Source organism: Zosterops lateralis (assembly GCF_965231275.1).
Source record: "Zosterops lateralis genome assembly, chromosome: 14".
Classification (NCBI taxonomy): domain Eukaryota; kingdom Metazoa; phylum Chordata; class Aves; order Passeriformes; family Zosteropidae; genus Zosterops; species Zosterops lateralis.
Window position 1 is genome coordinate 17,532,468 of NC_139774.1, and position 19,435 is coordinate 17,551,902.

Consider the following 19,435-nt stretch of genomic DNA (forward strand, 5'->3'; position numbering starts at 1 on the left):
TCCCCATCCCCATCCCCATTCCCATCCCTATCCCTATCCCTATCCCTATCCCTATCCCTATCCCCATCCCCATCCCCATCCCCATCCCCATCCCTGTTCTCATTCCCATCCCTGTCCCTGTCCCTGTCCCCGTCCCTGTCCCCACCTTGGGTACTTTGCGGTTTCTTTCATGAGCAGTCCATCCAGCTCCGATGGTTTTAATCTGTAAACCCATGATATCTAATTATATTTCGGGTTTGATGGAAAGTGATGAAAGCAGAAGAAAAAGACAATTTATCATTTTAATATTTATTTCCCTGAAAATTCTTGAGATAAGGGAACTGGTGGAAATGGCTCCTGGGTAGCACAGAGAGGTGGAATTTTGGAGAACTGGGGTATCTGTGGTGTGATTTATATGATTTATGTCAGAGCCTGGGGCAGGCTGATTGCCGGATCCCTCAGAGGGGATCACAAAACCCTTTCCTGTTTAAATATCCCAGAATAGCCCGATGAACCTGACGTGTGAGGGCTATTTACAGCCGCCCAAGGAAGAGCCTGTGACAGACACCAGCCGGGGATTATTTTAAGCCCCACATTCGCGGTGGTGTTTGGCTGGCGTTAATGAATTCCGAGACTGGGCTGGAATTGCAATGAGCTGTAAACTGAGGCTGGAGCTGCTGAGAGGACACCAGGGAGCTCCAGTGAAATCATATCTCTGCTTCTTGTGCCGATCACAGGAAAAGGAGGATGTTGGGTGTGCCAAGGAAGGATTTATGTGTAAGTTTTGGGCAGGTGTGCAGACTGGGATCAGGAGTGAGTCAAGCAGTGAATGAAGCACAGGTGGACACTCTGAGGAACCCTGGGTGTGAGCAGAACTCTCTGCTGGGGCTCCTCTCCCCCTGAGAGCAGCAGCCCTGGCAGAGCCTCAGCACCTTGTGCCAGCCCAGGGTCACTCCAGGCCTCTCCCATGCCCTCCCATCTCTCTTTGGAAAAGCCAAATGAAAAACCTAAAGGAAGCTGTTTACCCAGGGCTGTGTGGTCTGTACAACATTCCCCATAGGGAGCAGCAGCCAGGGCAGTTCTCGGCACCGCTCAAGGACATCCGAGGTGGAAATACTTCATTAATATTTTGTCATTAACACCGTGATGCCATTCCTGGAGTGGCATCACCAGCTCCTTCCTGCCCTGCACCACTGAGTGTCTCTGGGGGTGTTTTCTGTGTCACCAAAACAAGGAGCAGCCGTGTAAATACAGAATACTGGGGACTTGGGAACGCGCTGTTTGTAACGCGCTGCGCTGCCACACAGGGTTGGTTTGGTTTGGTTTGGTTTTTTTGGGGTTTTTTTTTGTGTTTGTTCGGTTTGTTGGCGTTTGGTTTTGGTTGGTTGGTTGGTTGGGTTTTTTTGGGGTTTTTGTTTGGTTTTTTGGGGGTTTTTTTGGTTTTTTTTGGCGTGTTTCATCATGGAATTAAAAGTATTCCTAAACATTCCGTTTCACAAAAGTTATAGATGTAAGTGTTCATTAAGTATTACATCTATAATAATATATTAGGTATTATATAATATATTATTATAATATATATAATATAACACAATATAAATAATATATATATTATATATTATAGTTATATCATATATTCTATATGATATATTCTATATTATAATATATTTAATATTATTATGTATAATATATTATGTAATAATATATTAGATATTATATAGATTAGGTATGTGTCAGGATGAATCCACCAATCTTTTGTGTTTTCACCTCAAAATGCTTCCTTTGGCAGAACCTTTCACACTGCCCAGGGGAGCAGCTCCAGCTGTCCACTGCCTCCTCCTCTGCTGGGACCATGGAATGTCCCAGGAACTTCTACAGATTTATTTTTTTTTAAATTTTGTTTAGTTCTTTACGGATTCCTGATCCTTAAAAGGACTTTTCTCCCCCACGCCCACAGAGGGCTCAGTGGCCAAACTCTGCCCTGGAAAACACAATTGTGTCTGTGCTGATCCAAACTGCAGCGAGAGGGCCCCAGTGAGATAAAACAGTATTAAAATATTCAATGATGGTTACAGGCCAAGCAAATCCTGCTGGATTTAAAGCAATCATATAATAATACACTGGATTTTGTTGGCAGCACGGTTGGTATCAAATTGTCTTTTAACACAATCTAAAATTAAGACATCTTGGATTTTCAGCCTGGGATCATCAAAACCAGGCTTGGGCTTTCTGCTGGAATTTGGGAACAATCAGAACATGGAATTCCAGAATGGTTTGGGTTGAAAGGACTTTAAAGATCACTTCATTTCATTCCTGCCGTGGGCAGGGACAGCTTCCCCTGTCCCAGGCTGCTCCAAAGTCATGTTCAGTCTGGCCTTGGACACTTCCAGGGATGTCAGAACCGCAAAAGAAAAATCCTAAGGGTGCGTTTCACTCATTTTCTGCAAAAACTCTGTTTCTAGCAACTGTACTTTTATTATTCCACCTCACGGTGTCTGTGCTGTCTCCATCCACCACACCTGTTACCCTCTTACATCACGGGCAATGAAAAAAGTTTCACTAAAACAGCTTTTTTGCGGCACCGACCGCCTCGGACTGAGGGCAACAAACTCATCGACCTTCGCGGTGCTGCCCAAGTTGTGAATTTATGGCCCTTTTTCTGCCATTCCCCGGAGCTCAGGCAAGGAAACAACTTTAGCGGAGGGAGAAGAGCCCTCAGAGCCCTCAGAGCTCCGAGTCATGTTCAATCTGGCCTTGGACATTTCCAGGGATGTCAGAACCGCAAAAGAAAAATCCTAAGGGTGCATTTTACTCATTTTCTGCAACTGTGCTTCCAGAAATGGTATTTTTATTGTCATTCCACCTCACGGTGTCTGTGCTGTCTCCATCACACCTGTCACCCTCTTACATCACAGGCAAGGAGAAAAATTTCACTAAAACTTTTCTGCGGCACCGACCGCCTCGGACTGAGGGCAACAAACTCATCACAGCCAAAGCTGTGACTTTATCTCCCTTTTTTCTGCCATTTGCAAAGAAATAATTTTAGCGAAGGAAAAAAGGCGGCGGGCGCTCTCGGAGCCCTCAGAGCCCTCAGAACCCCCCCCGCCCTCAGAGCCCTCAGCGCCCTCAGAGCCGCCCGCCCCCAGAGCCCCCCGCCCTCAGAGCCCTCAGAGCCCCCCCCCCGCCCTCAGCGCGCGCGCTCTCGCGAGATCTGCGGCGCCCTCGGCGCCGGCGCGGCCGCGGCCCGACGGGATCTTTCGAGAATTGCCGGTGCCGCGCTCCCCCCTCAGCGCCGCCGCCATGTCCGTGGTGGGCATCGACTTGGGCTTCCAGAGCTGCTACGTCGCCGTGGCCCGCGCCGGCGGCATCGAGACTGTCGCCAATGAGTACAGCGATCGCAGCACGCCGTGAGTGAGCCCGGGAGAGGCGCTGAGGCGGCGGCGAGGCGCCCCGTGGGGCCCGGCGTGGCGGGGGCCGGGCAGGGAGAGAGGCGGCGGGGCCGGGAGGAGCGGGGATGTAAAGTGCTTATAGAGGAGCGGTGAAGAGCGGCAGGCACCGAGGGGGCTTTGGGAGATCCCCTCAGCTGCATTTCGTAGTATCACAGAATCATAGGATGCTAAGGGAAAGCTCATCTGATTCTACCCCTGTGCCATGGGCAGGGACACCTTCTACTATCCCAGATTGCTCCAACCCCCGTCCAGCCTGTCCTGGGACACCTCCAGGGATGGAGCACCCACAGTTTCTCTGCATAACCTGTGCCACTGCCTCCTCACTCTCATCTAACTTAAATTTCCCTTCTTTCAGCCATTCCCCCTTGTGCTGTCAGTGCAGCTCCTGCTGTAGAGCCTCTCCGGCTGCCTTTAGCCCCTTCAGACTCTGGGAGTGCCGTGGGGTGTCCGCCCCAGCTCCTCATTCCAGGCCGAGCAGCCCCGGCTCCTTTGGGCGCAGCGCGGCCGGTTTGTCCCCCCCGGGGCGGGGCTGTGATTTGGGATTAGAGCCATAGGGGGGCTGTGAGTGTAGAGAAAAGCATCCCCGGCTGCTGGAAGCGCCAGACTTTAATTCCCGGTGTGTGGTACGGCGTGTTCGGGTAGGACAGGGCTGTCATTGCCCCGCGGGCCCGGCACGGAGCGCCGGGTACAGAGCTGAGCTGAGCTGAGCTGGGCTGAGCTGGGGCCGGGCTCGTCCTGGGATCAGACTTTGGGGAGATGCTCAGCAGCTGCAGTGCCAGGACACGGGGAATGGTGACAAAACTGACAGAGGAGGTGTATCCCAGCTGGATATTGGGCAGGAATTGTTCCCTGGGAGGGTGGGCAGAGCCTGGAATAGAATTCCCAGAGCAGCTGTGGAATTAGGGACAGTGGGAGGTGTCCCTGCCATGGCTGGGGTGACACTGGATGAGCTTTAAGTCCCTCCCAACCTAAATCATTCCATGAATCCATGATATAATGTGGTCACTATACTCTATCCCTCCTCATGTAATGATCCCTCCTAACACTTTCTCAATGCATTGCCTCTATTTATTAAAGAACTTCTAAGAAACAAAGAGAGAACTGGGATAAAACTCTATAAATGAGTTGACAAATGGAAAAGAATTTGCATCAAGAATTGGGCATCAGACCTGGAGAGGAGCTATGGGGGAAGCTAAAAGTGTCCTAAAGGTGTTTCTGGAGCCTCTCCTCTGTTCAATCTGGCTTTATTTGAGCAGATCCTGCAGTAGCTGTCTCGGTGAGACAATTGCATCATCCTCAAGGTTTGGGGTTTTTGAGATCCCTCTCATCACTTCAGAGTGACCTTTCCTCTCATTAGACAATGCATCACTGTTTGCTTGCTCCTGTCTCTAAGCAATGAATAAATGGAGAAGGAAATTTTGAATTCAGCGTGTGTTGCTCCAGTATCTGGAGATTTCTTAAGTGTTCTCAGTAATGTGGAAGTTTAAAGGTTAAATGTACTGGGAAAATATTGAATGTAGGGAATATCAGAGTTGTGCTGTAATAGCTGTAGGTGTTTGGCCCTCAGGGAGTTGATAAATATGCTGATAAATATGTCAATATATTTGAGATGTGAGCACAAACCTCCCTTGTCGAAGGAGATGTGCTAAATAAAATACCTGACACGGTGCATCTCTTGGGAAATAATTCAGTTACAGGAGCCTGAAGTGAAATTGGGAGAAATGCACATAATGAAAATGAGAGGATTTCAACAGGACTTTAATCTCCAGGTTCTTGTGAGGGAACGCAGAAAACCATTCTGCCAGCAGACTGTTCTTTTATAAAAACTTCTGGATGGTTTTTAGTGGCTTGGCTCAGAAAGTCAGTGCTGAGCAGGTGTCACAGTGGGGAAGGTGTTGTGATGGGTTTCCTCAGGCACTGGCTCATGCTCAGGGTTAAACACTGTGTTTTGTGCATGTTACAATAATTTATATCATTAAAATAAACCCCACTGAGTTCAGTGGCACTGATGACACTCCCACAGAATCTGTTTTCAGGTTCGGATTCTTCTGGAATGCTGTAAAATTTGAACTGGTACATCCCAAAGCTGTGCAAACCCTGTTTGTCTTTGGACATGGAAAAGTGGTAGAAAAACCAAGATAGTTGAATTATTTCTGTTGGGATGAAAAGCCTTGAGTTAAATGAAATCCTTGTGATGGACCTTCTGGAGCTGGAGCTGGTGGTCAGTGCAGAGAACATGAATTATCAGGGGACAGGGAATCTTCCCAGGGAGTGGCAGTGGTGGGAGGGTGGGGAGCTGTGTGAAGCACAGATTTTAATTTCCTAAAGTTGTTTCATTAGACCTCTGATCACCTTCACTGTCAATGTTTCTGAATGCACTGGTAATTCAGTTATCCAGCTCCCAGAAATTGTGTAATAGTGAAATTTGTATTTCATGAGTTCGCTGGTTCTTGAGAACTGATTTGGGGAATGAGACTGGTTGAAAACTCTTCCTTCTGTTCCTTCTTCTTCCTGGTTTCACTCACTCCTGTGCTGCGTCCCTGCCAAGGCTCTCATCTAAATTGGTGCATTTGTGTTGGTGAGGTGATCTTGCTTTGTCAGTTCAGCAGTGAGACATTTTTGGCTGTTTTTCCTTATCCAAGAGAAGGACAACAATTTGTCTTTTAATTCCTTGCAGGAGACCAGAGTAAATTAATCACCAGCTCCCAGCTCTGGGCTCATTAGATTTTTACCTGTTCCATTGGTTCAGGCCTGAGAGTCTGCAGAGCACAAACTTACCTTTTTTAAACTAATTTCATGAATAGTTGTTTCAAACAACCACGGATTTATTCAGAAATGGCAATTCTGTTGCAGCACAGGGTACTTTAGGTAGCCTTGTTACTTTAGGGCAGGCCTTGGGTTAGAAGATACAAACCCAAAGCAGTTCTATCACCCCAACCTTCAGGTCTGGTTTTGACAGTTTCTGCTTGGAACAGCCAGTTCCAAAGCTCAGGCTGAGCTGGAATGTTTCCTGTGGCATCACCTGCTGTAAAGCACATCCTTAACCTGCTGCACGGAGGGAGGGCAGCTCAATTACACTGTGGGCACGTTGTGTGAGCAGGAAACATCTCCCTGCTAATGGCAGGGTTCCCCCACCACGTTTACCCCAGTGCTCTGAGCAGCCTGGATTAGAGGCCTGGATTTGGTTTTGTTAGAGCTCCTACAGTTTGTTAAATATGTAAATCAAGAGGCTTAATCAGCCAAGGAATTTCTCCAGAAAGGAGAGTTTGTCTATTCAGAACTGCAGGGGGGAGTAAACACAATATCTGGTTTTGTGCTCTGTGTTGTTTCAGTTTGTACAGATGAAACTCTGCAAGACCAATCTTTCTCTGCAGGTAGTTTCCTCCTGAAAACTGGAAAGCTCAGTTATCACCTGCCTCAGACGTGTAGGAACAATTTCCTTAACATCAGATTCTGTGTTTGTCTGCTGGACACTGGAATGTTTCCTGTGTTAATAGCAACCAGCTTATCCCTGAGGGCATCACGTACACGGGAATTCCTGAGATAAGGCTGTGCCCACTCAGTGTTACAGGGGGAGCTCGAAGGATGATTTGGGTTAGTGCTGCTCTGCAGGGAGGGCTGGTGCTGTTTTAAATGCAATTACAGTGCTGATCTTTCCCTGAATCCACAGAACGTTCCATGCACTCACTGCAGAGAGTGACCAACTTCTGTAATGGACCAAATGACATTAATCAGACCAGTATCAGTGTTTTTTACCCAAAACCTGTCGAGTCCCTGACTGAACTGAGTGTTCTCCTTGCAGAGCCTGTATCTCCTTCGGGCCCAAGAACCGCTCCATTGGTGCTGCAGCTAAAAGCCAGGTGAGCCTGGGGTGGGCTTTGTCACTGCAGGGAACAACATCCCTGAGCTGCTGCCCTGCTCTCTCCTGAACTGATAAACACCTCTTCACCACGGGCTGCTGCTTTGTCACATGGCAGAGAAATCTCAGGGCTGATCCTTGTCATGAATTATACAAAATAAATCTTAACAAATTCTGATAATTGCTAATTCTGTACCTCTTAACAAATTCTGATAATTGCTAATTGTTTTTTTCAAATTGCAAACATAAATTCTAAAGCTAAGCTGTGGTGCTTCACCTTGCCTTAGCTTGTTCCAGTTCCTGTGCTTTATGATGGCTTTTAATTATGTGGCTCTGTTCTATAGAATTCCATTAAATGCATGATTTTGGCAGAAAGGGAGCATATTTGAGAGTAAATAGATAGAACTCTCCTGACCTTTGTGGCTGAATTACAACCTAAATATCTCTCTTGGGTGTTCCTGCCCATAGTCTGAGTTTCTGTTGCTGTAGGCAGGTAAAAGTGATTTAAGGACTGAGAAGAAGTTGAGCTGGTTTGTCCTACTTGTGGTATTTGGGTCCTGCTCGATCAGATTTTATGTTGCTGTGTAAGTAACCCCTATAAAAGATGATTTATTTTTTTCAAGTCTTCTACAGGAAGTGACTAGTCAAACAGCTGGTTTTTCTTAGCCTAAAAAGCCTAGAGGTGTGTGAAGATTCTTTATCTAAAATACAAAAACCCCTGGACACAGCCATGTTATTCAAGAACAGCACAACCGCACTAGAACCAAACACAGCAGGTTTTTTCTGGAATTGAGTGTCTGCTTAGCTTAACAAAACCCATTGGTGCAGAGCTGGGTATGTCCTGCACAGACTAAACTTAGGAAGTAGAAGCTGCTGAGCTCCCAGGTAAAGCTCTGTGGAACAGTCAGTGCCTGTGTGCTCTCAGTGCTGTGGTTTCAGTGCCTGCCTCATTCTGGTGTCAGTGACACAGTTCCCTGGGATGGGCTTTCACTTCTCTGTGCTCATCTCTGCTGCTCATGAAAGTCACTCCACCTTCTGTCAGTTAAATCAAGGTGACAGTATCATCCTAAGGGACCTCCTGGCCTTTTAAAGCTTCCTGAGCAGGTCCTTGAGCTGTTTTGTGAGAATATCTGTGTGTTAAATGTCATGTGTATGTGGTGAACCTGAGCTGGAGTTCACATCCATGTGCTTGTCATGTTTGGGCAGTCAGTGATTGTAGAGAACAGGTAAGTGGGAAAGAGGTTTGCTAAACAGTTCTAAAGAGTTTCCTACACGTACACTATGAAATTTGAGTGCTGTAATCAATATTTTATAGACTTGGCTCGGTTTTTAGTGTACATTTTATTTTCCATCTCAAATTCCTGTAGGTTCCCTGAGCAACCAGAGGGAAGTTGCCTCCCAGCACCTGCCCAGATACTGTTAAGATACAAATGACAAAAATACTCTGGAGGGAGAAGCATGAGAACAAAACTCTGTCTTCTGTTTGAAATTCAGATGGTCCCCTGCCACGTTGTATTAAAGATTTCTTTTTCTCTAGGTTATTTCAAATGCAAAGAATACAGTTCAAAGTTTTAAAAGATTTCATGGTCGTGCATTCTCAGATCCCTTTGTTCAAGCTGAAAAAGCAAGCCTTGCCTATGAACTTGTCCAGCTGCCAACAGGCTCAACTGGCATCAAGGTAAGTCTGGCATGTCTGAGAAAGAGCCAGAGGAGGAAACTGATAAAGTTTCCTTTTATTCTCTGTTTTGAACCTGCTCGCTGTAGTTTGTACTCTCTTTTGAATGGAAAGCCTTAAGAGGGAAGGGAATAAAAGGCTGATGATGGGGATGGTGCAAGGTTCACTGCAGTGTAATGAGTGTGCACAATTTTTATTTGAAGGCCATGTATATGGAAGAAGAAAGAAACTTTACAATTGAACAGGTGACAGGAATGCTTCTGACCAAATTAAAGGAGACTGCTGAGAATGCCCTTAAGAAGCCTGTGGTTGATTGTGTTGTTTCTGTAAGTATGGAATCCAACAAAATACACAGAACTTAGTTACTGTCTGAGCTGAACTGGCTGCAGCATTAAATCACATCTCATTAAACTGCCCAGCAAACTGAATGTCCAGGTATCTTCTGTTTAAACTGAATCTTACACCTCTTAGAAACTACACTTAGATCATTGATGGTCTTAAATTGCTGCTAATTGGCAGCATAAATAATATTTGATTCCTATTTCTCATTATGTGCTCCAAAAATGACTGGCTTGTGATGTGGAATGGAAAAAGGAGCTTTGTCTTTATGTAATTTTTCTTTTTTGCTTATTTTCTATTGCAAGTGAAATGAACACTGCATTTTGAAGTGTTTATTTCAGTTACAATAGAAGTGAAGGAGGCCTCAGCTGTGCTCACTGTCCAGCCTTGTAACTGTTCCTTCAAGGTGGCTCCTGTGGATGTTAATGTTGGCTCTCTCACCTCCTTGCAGGTTCCTTGTTTCTACACAGATGCAGAAAGGAGATCTGTGATGGATGCTACCCAGATTGCTGGTCTCAACTGTCTGAAACTAATCAATGAACCCACTGCAGGTAATTCCTTCCTCTCCCTCACTGACTGTTGCAGTTTTGCTGCATCAAAGGGCTTTTATTCTGCCATTGAGCCTTCTGGAATCACAGCTGGTTTTATAGACTTGGAATAGATGAGTTGATCAGAAAGTTTCTTAAATTCTGGTCTGTTTTTTCATTGCTTTACAAAGGCATAAAGATACTTGGTTTATTTCTGCTTTAATGCAGCTGAGGGAGGGGCTGGTGCTGTTTAAAATCCTTCCATGTTTCTTTAGCATTGGGAATTTGGGTTATTCAATGTCTGTAGCCTGAGAAGCCAAATGAAATGCTAATGCTGATTCCTGATTACCATTTATTTCTTGATGATTACAAACCTGTGTGTCCTAACCATACTTTTATTTCTGTAGTTGCCCTTGCATATGGGATCTATAAGCAAGACCTGCCTGCCTTGGAAGAAAAGCCACGGAACGTTGTTTTTGTGGACATGGGGCATTCTGCATATCAAGTTTCTGTTTGTGCATTCAACAAAGGCAAACTGAAAGTAAACAAGCTGTTACACATCCATTTTTATTCTCTGTAGAACATCCATCAGCACATCCATGGACTGTGGCAGGCCAGCCTGCCTGGCTTCACACAGGGGCAGCCACACAGCTCAGTTCATGCTCTTAAAATTGCACTTTGTCTGGAGCAAAAGTAGGGCAGGGAACTAGAGAGCTTTTGAGCAGTGTGTGGAGGAAGGAAACATGCCTTAATCAGCAGACTTTGGCAAAGAATGAAAAACCTGCATTAAATGGTTTATTCAGAAATTATCATATCTGACTGTGCTGCTTTCAAAAAAATACTCCAGTTCAGTCATGAGATCTGGTGTTAAAGCAGGAATTCCTGCAGTGCTGTAAGTGACAGACATTGTTTCTGAACCCTCACTGTGGTGCTTATGTACAAGAGAAGAAACATTCCTGATGGCTTTAAGCTGCCAGTGGAAACTCAGCAGATGACAGTGTACACTGCCAAAGCATTGCTGTTTTCCAGCAAATACTAACATTTCTTACCAGCATATATTATTATTATTATTATTATTATTATTATTATTATTATTATTGCTACGATCTGGACTTCACAGTTCCAATACCTTTCTCATGATTGGCTGGAGAAACAGATGAAAAATTTAAAGCGTGAGGTAGTGAAATGCAGAGACAACATTCATTTCCTCATAGTTTTATGTAATGAGGAAATGTAGCCTTTGTGTTTCTCTTGGATTTGTTGTTTAAACTTGGAAGCCAAGTTTGGAAGTGGAAGGGAAGCTTTGGGATTCAGAGTGCAGGGCTGTTAGCCAGTGTTAGCCAAAGCCATCTGAAGGGATATTGAGGGTAATGTGATACTTCACTGATTTCTGCTCCTAAAAACATAAAATCCTGGTGTGTTCACAGAGCAGAATGAGCTGAGGTGGGTGGATGGGGTACAGGTGTTCTTTGCAGATAATTCCTTCATCCAAAAGGAGCACCTGTTTAAAGAGTTAATATCATTTATTTTCTTCCTGTTTTATTTTTAGCTTGGTGTAAGCATGTTCCACCCTTAGGAGGCATCAAATATTTAACTGGGATGTGACTCAAAAGTGACAGTGGCTAAGCAGAATTTGGAAACAGAGATTGCTCCCAGCACAAGCTATGGAACAGATTGTGTTGCTAAGTCCTGCCCTGTCTCCCTAAATTCCTTTTAAAGCAGTTGTCACCTCATTCCAGGAAGGCCGATTTCTTTGACTTAGAGTTAACTATCTTAGAAACAAAGCAGTGCTTTGATGTTAACTGCTAATTGCTTTCCTTGGGTAAGGACACATTGAGCTGTTACTGAAGGGTTCCCTTCCTTTAAGGTTCTTGCTACAGCCTTTGATACAACCCTTGGAGGCAGGAAGTTTGACGAGGTGTTGGTGGAATACTTTTGTGAGGAGTTTGGGAAGAAATACAAACTTGACATCAAGTCCAAAATCCGAGCGCTGCTGAGGCTGTACCAGGAGTGTGAGAGGCTGAAGAAGTTGATGAGTGCCAATGCCTCTGACCTGCCCATGAACATTGAGTGCTTCATGAATGACATAGATGTGTCTGGAACCATGAACAGGTAACGCTGACTCCTCTGCAAGGGGAAACCTCAGAGTGCCCTTCAGGCAGTTAAAAACTTGGTGTGAAGTGTCAGTTCTTGGGACTGCAGAGAGGGGTGAGAAATCAAAGAACAGCATGTGCAGAAATGCTGCTGGAAATGAAAATGTTTAGAGCCTGGTCAGTGGCCTTGAGTTAGGAGGGAGGGCTGGGAATGCTGCAAGCAAAAGTTCCTGGAACCAGGTTTTGTCTGGGAGAATAGACTAAAGTATAAAGCTGGGGCTGGGGGAGGGAAAACCCTGCAGTACACAGTGAAAGTGGCATTCCTTAACCTCGGGCATCCTGTTGTTTGCAATGTTGTTTATGGTGTGCTACAGCTTTTGTTTATGGCTTCTTCCAACAGAAGCAAATTTTTAGAGATGTGTGAAGGACTCCTGGCCAGAGTGGAGCCGCCCCTGCGCAGCGTGCTGGAGCAAGCCAGTGAGTGGGCTGTGGGCTGGGGGCTCTGCAGAGTACAGCCTTCCTTTGCACGTTGGACCCTTCTACCCTACAACTTCTTGCTTAGGAGTTACAAGATTAAAAACTTCCTCACTCAAGCTGAGAGCTGAAATTTTTACTGCTCAGAAATTTAGCCTAAAGTTGGTCTGTTAAAACTTGTGGTTTATGCTGTCAGTGTATTCATGTGCAAGAGAAACATTTCATCTATTGTCCGACTCTTTTCTAGGGTTGAAGAAGGAGGATATTTATGCAGTAGAGATAGTTGGTGGTACTACAAGAATCCCTGCTGTAAAAGAGAAGATCAGTAAATTTTTTGGCAAAGAAGTCAGTACGACCCTGAATGCAGATGAGGCTGTGGCACGAGGCTGTGCACTGCAGGTAAAAAGTGCTGTTTGTTTTAGCTGTGAGAATATTAAGCAGCATCAGTAGCTGCTTGCTGAATGAAATGCTCGTTCACCAAAAGTCTGAATGTTTGTAATGTGGCTTTTGTGCTCTTGCAGTGTGCGATTTTGTCCCCGGCTTTCAAAGTGAGAGAGTTTTCTATCACAGATTTGATACCTTATCCCATCTCTTTGCGATGGAATTCGCCAGCAGAGGAAGGCCTGTGGTAAGACCACTACAATCTTCTTGTATGTTACAGCTTAAAATTACTGGTGATGATTAGAGTAAATAACAAACATCAGTAAATACCCCTAGAACAGGGTATTTCCAGGGTTAAATGCCCATTTAACACTCCAGTTTTGATACTCGTGAAGTTAATGATGGTAGAAAACAAAACCAAGGTTGAGTGGTGGCAGTTTGGCACTTCCTGAATGGCTGTTGTGTTACTTAACCTGAAGGATCAGGACAGGCTTGTCACTTCTTAAGGAAACTTTTCCCCTTAAAGCATCTAGAAGTATTTTGTTACCTTACCTGCTGTGTTGTCATACTGAACACAGGCTGTGTTTTCTCTTGCAGTGACTGTGAGGTCTTCCCCAAGAACCACCCTGCTCCCTTTTCCAAGGTCCTCACTTTCTACAGGAAGGAGCCCTTCACTCTGGAAGCCTATTACAGTTCCCCCAAGGAGCTTCCTTACCCAGACCCTGCTATAGGTGAGCACCATTCTGTGCCTTTAACCAAGAGTCTTTTCTGTGTTTCAAGCCTTTTCTGTCTAATTATGTAGTCTGGATACGCAGCCTACTGCAGATGCTCTCAGGACAACATTTCAAATGGATTTTCAGTAAAATAGGTGGAGTAACATGAAGTTTATGGGTAAAAAGAGCAAAATCTGGAAGGGGCACACTGAGAATTGTGCAGTCTTTTGCTCTGATAAAAGTAACACCAGGTTTTACATAAGGAATTCCCCATAGCTGTGCCCCAGCATTGCTGAGTAAAAAATCTGGATTGTCCAGCTTGAGTAGGTTTTAACATTCCCTGAGCACATTGCAGTGAGCTGTGTCAGCAGCAGTTGGGGTTTGCTTTGCATTCAGCACTTAGCTTAACCAAAAGGTTTTTTCCTTTCTGTTTAGCTCATTTCTTGGTTCAGAAAGTCACTCCTCAAACAGATGGATCCAGTTCCAAAGTGAAAGTCAAAGTCAGAGTAAATATCCATGGCATCTTCAGTGTTTCCAGTGCATCTCTGGTGGAGGTTCATAAATCTGATGAGAACGAGGAGCCGATGGAGACGGATCAGCACGCGAAGGAGGAGGAGGTAACATCCTCACTGCTCCCACTGCTCAGAATCCCCATGAAACAGCTGGCCAAGGGCTCAGCCTTCTCTAAGGGTTTACTAGACATGCCCACACTGAAATGTTGTAGTATGTCACACCAGTGATCACTTGAAACCAGGACTTGAGGTATAGATCACATTCTTAATGATGGAGCTGTGGCTTGCTGGAGCAAAGAGTGGCAGCTCATAATTTATTCCTTCAGTTTTCATTCTGTTTGTTTTGCCTAAAGAGCATTAGAGGTTTTAAGGGGTCAGCCTAGGAATTGAAGCAGTGATCTGCGTTTGTTTAATGTGTGGAATTGGATCTCTCTGAATTTCAGAAGATGCAAGTAGACGAGGAGCAACAAAAGGCTGAAGAGCAACAGCAAACCCAGCCTGAAAATAAGGCAGAGTCTGAAGAAATGGAGGTAACAGGAACATTTGAGACTTTATTTTCATGATATTCCTGAGAATATGAGGAGTGTGAGCACATCTGTTTCCTTTGTCATGGTTCTGGAAGCTGAACTTTTTATTTCAGTGCCCTGGTGGTCTATTGTGATTAGAGCTTTAGAAAGGACACAAATGCACTGATAACTGCAGACCTGTCAGGTGACCCTGCACTGATAAAATGGGGGAACTCTCCTGTTCAGGGAAGAAATAATCATCTAGTGTTCAATAACTTGAATACTAGAACAGTGTTCTGCCATGAGCACCCTCCCCCATGAATGCAGAGTGCCCAGAAAAGGTCAGTGGCTGCATTAGTTATCTCAGGCTTCAGCAGCTGAGGTGTCAGAATGGCAGGGAGTGATTGCTTCTCTCATTGAGAACTAACTCAGTTTTTCTGATGTAAACCTTGATTGCTCCCCTTGAACAATGCTGTTTTTACTGAGAATGTATTTCTGTATTTTTAATGCAGACTTGTCAGGCTGACTCAAAGGACAAGAAAGTGGATCAGCCACCCCAGGCCAAGAAGGCCAAAGTGAAGACGACCACAGTGGACCTTCCCATCGAGAACCAGCTGGTGTGGCAGATTGGGAAGGACATGCTCAACCTGTTCATTGAGAACGAGGTAAACTCTTCTTGCCCGAGCCAAAAATGTCACCTGTTGGTCTCCAGAAATGTTGCTGTTCATTAAACATGGTTAAGGATGGTCAAGGAAAGGATTATAAGGAATAAAACAAGAAGTCTGAAATGAACAACAGTGCCCCGTGGAGGCAGAACACATTCATTGCTCCTGGTCAGGGGAGCTGTCACTCTCAAAGGGCTGTTGTGGAAACCTCCAGAGTCACCTACAGGTATAAGGTGCAGGTGACCCTCAGGGTGGAGGTTTCTCAGCTGGAGGAGGATCATCCTGTGCTGTACTGGACATCACAACAAACCTGAAATGAGTTTTCAGTCGTGTGCTGTGTTAGAACAGTTCTGTAAATCAGTTTTGCAAAATCTTGATCTGGTTTGAGCCTTTGCTAACAAGGTGTCCTGGAAATAAATGTTAAATAAAGAGCTTTTTAGCCAATTAATTTGACTCCTTGTTCACAGGGTAAGATGATAATGCAGGATAAGCTGGAGAAGGAGAGGAATGATGCCAAGAATGCAGTGGAGGAGTACGTGTATGAAATGAGAGACAAACTCTGCGGTGTTTACGAGAAATTCATCAGTGAGGATGTGAGTACTGCTGCTTGATTGTCCTCGTACATTGTGGTACAATCAGCACTTGGATTTAGTAACTCTTGACCTCTGTCACATACTTTGTTTACATAAATTACAAATTCAGACTTGGAATTTGAACAAATAATTGTAACCTTTCTGGCTCCAGTGGGCACCTGTGTCTGAACTGGTTGCCTAAAAATCTCTTGGTGTTATTAATCAGCTTTCCCTGTTGTGCTGAAGGAGCTTGGTGTGTAATGAACTTAACTCTGCTTTTAGGGATGAATCTCTCAATTCATTGCATTGACTGCAATGGAGCTTTGCCAGCCAGGTGTCTACAGAGCCCAAACTGGGACATACCAGGTGACATTTATGGCACCTTTGCTAAAGAAAAGTTTCCCTGCTCATGTAGTGACAATGAAAACATGCAGGGGACAAAAAAGCCTTTTATGTGACAATAATTGATCTGAGTTGTGGCTGTCCCACATGGTTCTTCCACCACAAAGCTATACAGAAAAATATTTTATTTCTTTTTTTTCACTAAAATAGGATAAAGAGTTCTTTATATTCTAAAAATACAACCCTTCCAGAAAGGTTCCAGGTACCATTTAATGCCGTTTGTCACCTCATCAATGATGTCACCTGCCTGTTGTGTGTGCATTGCAGGATCGGAATAGCTTCACACTGAAGCTGGAAGATACAGAAATTTGGCTTTATGAGGATGGAGAAGACCAGCCCAAACAAATATACATTGATAAATTGGCAGAACTGAAGGTGAGTGGTTCTTACATTCCTGTGGGAATTTAGTGAACCTGGAGAAGGTTGTTTCTGTGAGGAGCTGTCTGAGGTAACAGCTGGTTTGGATTTTAAGTGTGTGAAACATAGATCTCCAACAGACCTGTAATAACAGGGCTGAGGGAGGCTCAGTCTTTCCTGTGTGTTGAGGGAAGAGTCAGAGTTCCTGAGGAAAGAGTCAGAGTTCTGAGGAGTTCAGGAAAGTTGATGTTTCCTGTCAAACCTCGAGGATCCCTCAGTGATGCCCCATGAGTTTTGATACCTGTTGTGCTTTGTTTCAGACCCTGGGTCAGCCTATTCAGGCAAGATTCCAAGAATCAGAGGAAAGACCAAAAGCATTTGAGGACTTGGGGAAGCAAATCCAGCAGTACATGAAAGCTGTTCACGCATTCAAAGCAAAGGTATTTCCATACTTAATTTCTGGAAAATGCAAAGAAGTACAAATATTTTTTGAATTTTAGGTAACCTGCTTCAGACAGCAATCTGGTGTAACCTGCCAGTGAGCTTATGAGTTCTTGATGTTTTACAGATTTTCAGAAGTGGATTTTGGGCCTTGCAACATCTCATCAGTCTCTTTTTAATCAGGTGTTGATTTCCTCATGGAGGCAAAATGTCAGCAGCAGGAGAACTTCAGTCTCTGGTTACTGAGAGTTCAGTTGATTTGTTAATCACAGCAGCTCTTGGCTAAATGGTCTTTAGTATGCTGAAGCTAAATTTTGAGGAAATCAGGATGCAGTTTGTGCTCAAGCACTGACACAGCTGCTCCTGTTTGGCTGTTGCAGGATGAACTGTACGACCACCTCGATGAGGCAGACGTGGCAAAGGTGGAGAAGAGCACCAATGAAGCCATGGAGTGGATGAACAACAACCTCAACCTTCAGAACAAGAGGAGTCTTACTTTGGACCCAGTTATAAAAGCAAAAGACATACAAGCTAAAGCAAAAGTAAGCTTTTCTACATAACTATATTTTTCTGTGGATTTTTGTGTTTATTGCTCTATCAGAAAACTGAGGTGAGAAACCTCAAAAGCACCAGGGAACATCAACCCTCAACTGGAGGGTGCTTTCAAAAGTTAAAGCTCATCTGTGGCAGATGAAAGCATTTCTAAGGCTGTGTCATTTGTGTGTTTCCCCAGGAACTGGCCAACATCTGCAATCCCATAGTGAACAAACCCAAGCCCAAGGTGGAACTGCCCAAGGAGGAGCAGAAGCCGACGGAACCCAACGGACCATTGGATGGGCAGGGGGATGGCAGCGGGTCCCAGCCCCCCGAGCAGGGCTCTGTCCCCACAGCCCCCGAAAAGAAGCTTCCAGAGATGGACATTGACTGAATTTCAGCACTTGTTTATATTATTGCAAACTACAATAAAGCTTTAAGTTGTCAACTTTGTTACGTTCTGAATACAAACCGAAGCAAGTGAATTCCCGCAGCACTCTTGGTAAAAACTCTTGGAGAGGTTTGGGCAAGGGCAGCAGGTCAGAACACGGGAGGTGGCGAAGGACTCGCTCAGCTCAGCAGTGTTTGCCTTTATTGATTGTATTTAGAAGTTTTGGTAGTCTAACTAGACCTCTAGGAACAGCCATAAGCTGCTTCTCCATTTTTAATGTCCAGGCTGAGTCGATTCTCCCTTGAAGGAGGGAGACAGAACATCTGAAGTCTGATGTGCACCCTGCTCTTCCCTTTCCCTGTGGATTGCAGCACTGGCACTGCAGGGAGGGCAGGGGAGAGCCAAGGCAGAGTCTTCCATTGCTCTTGGTTTGGCCTTGATGCCTGCTCTGGACTCACTCTGATTTGCACTGGAACAGTTGATGGTTACAGGAGGTTTGCAGAGCAGGGGGTGGTTCATCAGCACCTTTATTCCTTAGCCCAGACTGCAGATCAGACTCAGAATGTGCTCCTGGACAGGGGAGTGGGTTTCTCATGAGCTCCCCAGCTAATTAGGCCCTGTAAACTCCTTGTCTCTAGTTAAATTAGCTGCTTGTAGAAAGAGTGAATACTTGTATTTCAGCTGCCTATGCTGATAGTTGATTCTGACTTGTTCCTAACTTTTTCTGGCAGGGGTATGTTTGCTTCCACGAGGCCTTCATTTGGAATGCTTGGTTTTTTCGTTTTGGTTTCTTTTTTTTTTTTTCCAGGAAAACCAAGAACTGACGGATATGTTGGTTTGTTTCGTTTTGTTTGTTTTTATTTTCTATGAGCTTTATACAACGATTTGCTTCTAGTACTGATTGTCATTAAACTTGCAAAGATGAATTTGTATGTGTTAAAAACCCAAAGCTGAGAAACACCCATTCAGTTATTGCAAGAAATAAAAAATGCACTGGATTCTACTGGATTTACCTGCTGCAAGTGTTGATTGAAATGCGGAGGGAGGGAGGGGAGGACTGTGGGGATGTTCTTGGGGTGTGTGAGGAGCTCTGCCGAGCTGCTCGGGGGCTGTGGGTGTGAGTTAAAGCTCCTGTAATGAATCACAGCCATGGAGTGAACGCCCTGCGTTAAAAGGAGCCCGCAGGGATCACCGAGTCCAGCTCCTGTCCCTGCCCAGGCCCCAGCACTCTCACCCTGCACAGCCCTCACCGAGTCCCGCTCCTGTCCCTGCCCAGGCCCCAGCCCTCTCACCCTGCACAGCCCCCAGCCCTCTCACCCTGCACAGCCCTCACCGAGTCCAGCTCCTGTCCCTGCACAGCCCCCAGCCCTCTCACCCTGCACAGCCCCCAGCACCCTCACCCTGCCCAGGCCCCAGCACTCTCACCCTGCACAGCCCGTTCAGTGCCCCGAGCACCGCGGGCTGGGCTGGGCCTGCCGGGCCCTCCCGGCCGCCGGGGGAGCTGCCGGCGCTTTCTCTGCCCACCGGCCGCTTCCCGTCCCTTCCTGTGCCTTCTTCCCTACCCGT

At 45.4% G+C, this 19,435-nt stretch overlaps 1 protein-coding gene across 1 annotated transcript; it reads left to right on the top strand.

Annotated features, from left to right (window-relative positions):
• The first annotated feature begins 3,245 nt into the window (after positions 1 to 3,245).
• HSPA4 (heat shock protein family A (Hsp70) member 4) lies at positions 3,246 to 18,872 on the top strand. The gene is made up of 19 exons (XM_083871725.1): positions 3,246 to 3,386; positions 7,231 to 7,288; positions 8,825 to 8,965; positions 9,166 to 9,288; positions 9,753 to 9,852; positions 10,236 to 10,369; positions 11,696 to 11,940; positions 12,322 to 12,398; positions 12,643 to 12,794; positions 12,917 to 13,023; positions 13,374 to 13,507; positions 13,925 to 14,106; positions 14,445 to 14,531; positions 15,020 to 15,172; positions 15,640 to 15,765; positions 16,414 to 16,521; positions 16,824 to 16,943; positions 17,325 to 17,486; positions 17,678 to 18,872. The coding sequence occupies exons 1-19, from the start codon at positions 3,280 to 3,282 to the stop codon at positions 17,870 to 17,872; spliced, it is 2,511 nt and encodes an 836-aa protein (XP_083727851.1). The 5' UTR covers positions 3,246 to 3,279; the 3' UTR covers positions 17,873 to 18,872.
• Positions 18,873 to 19,435: the final 563 nt, after the last annotated feature.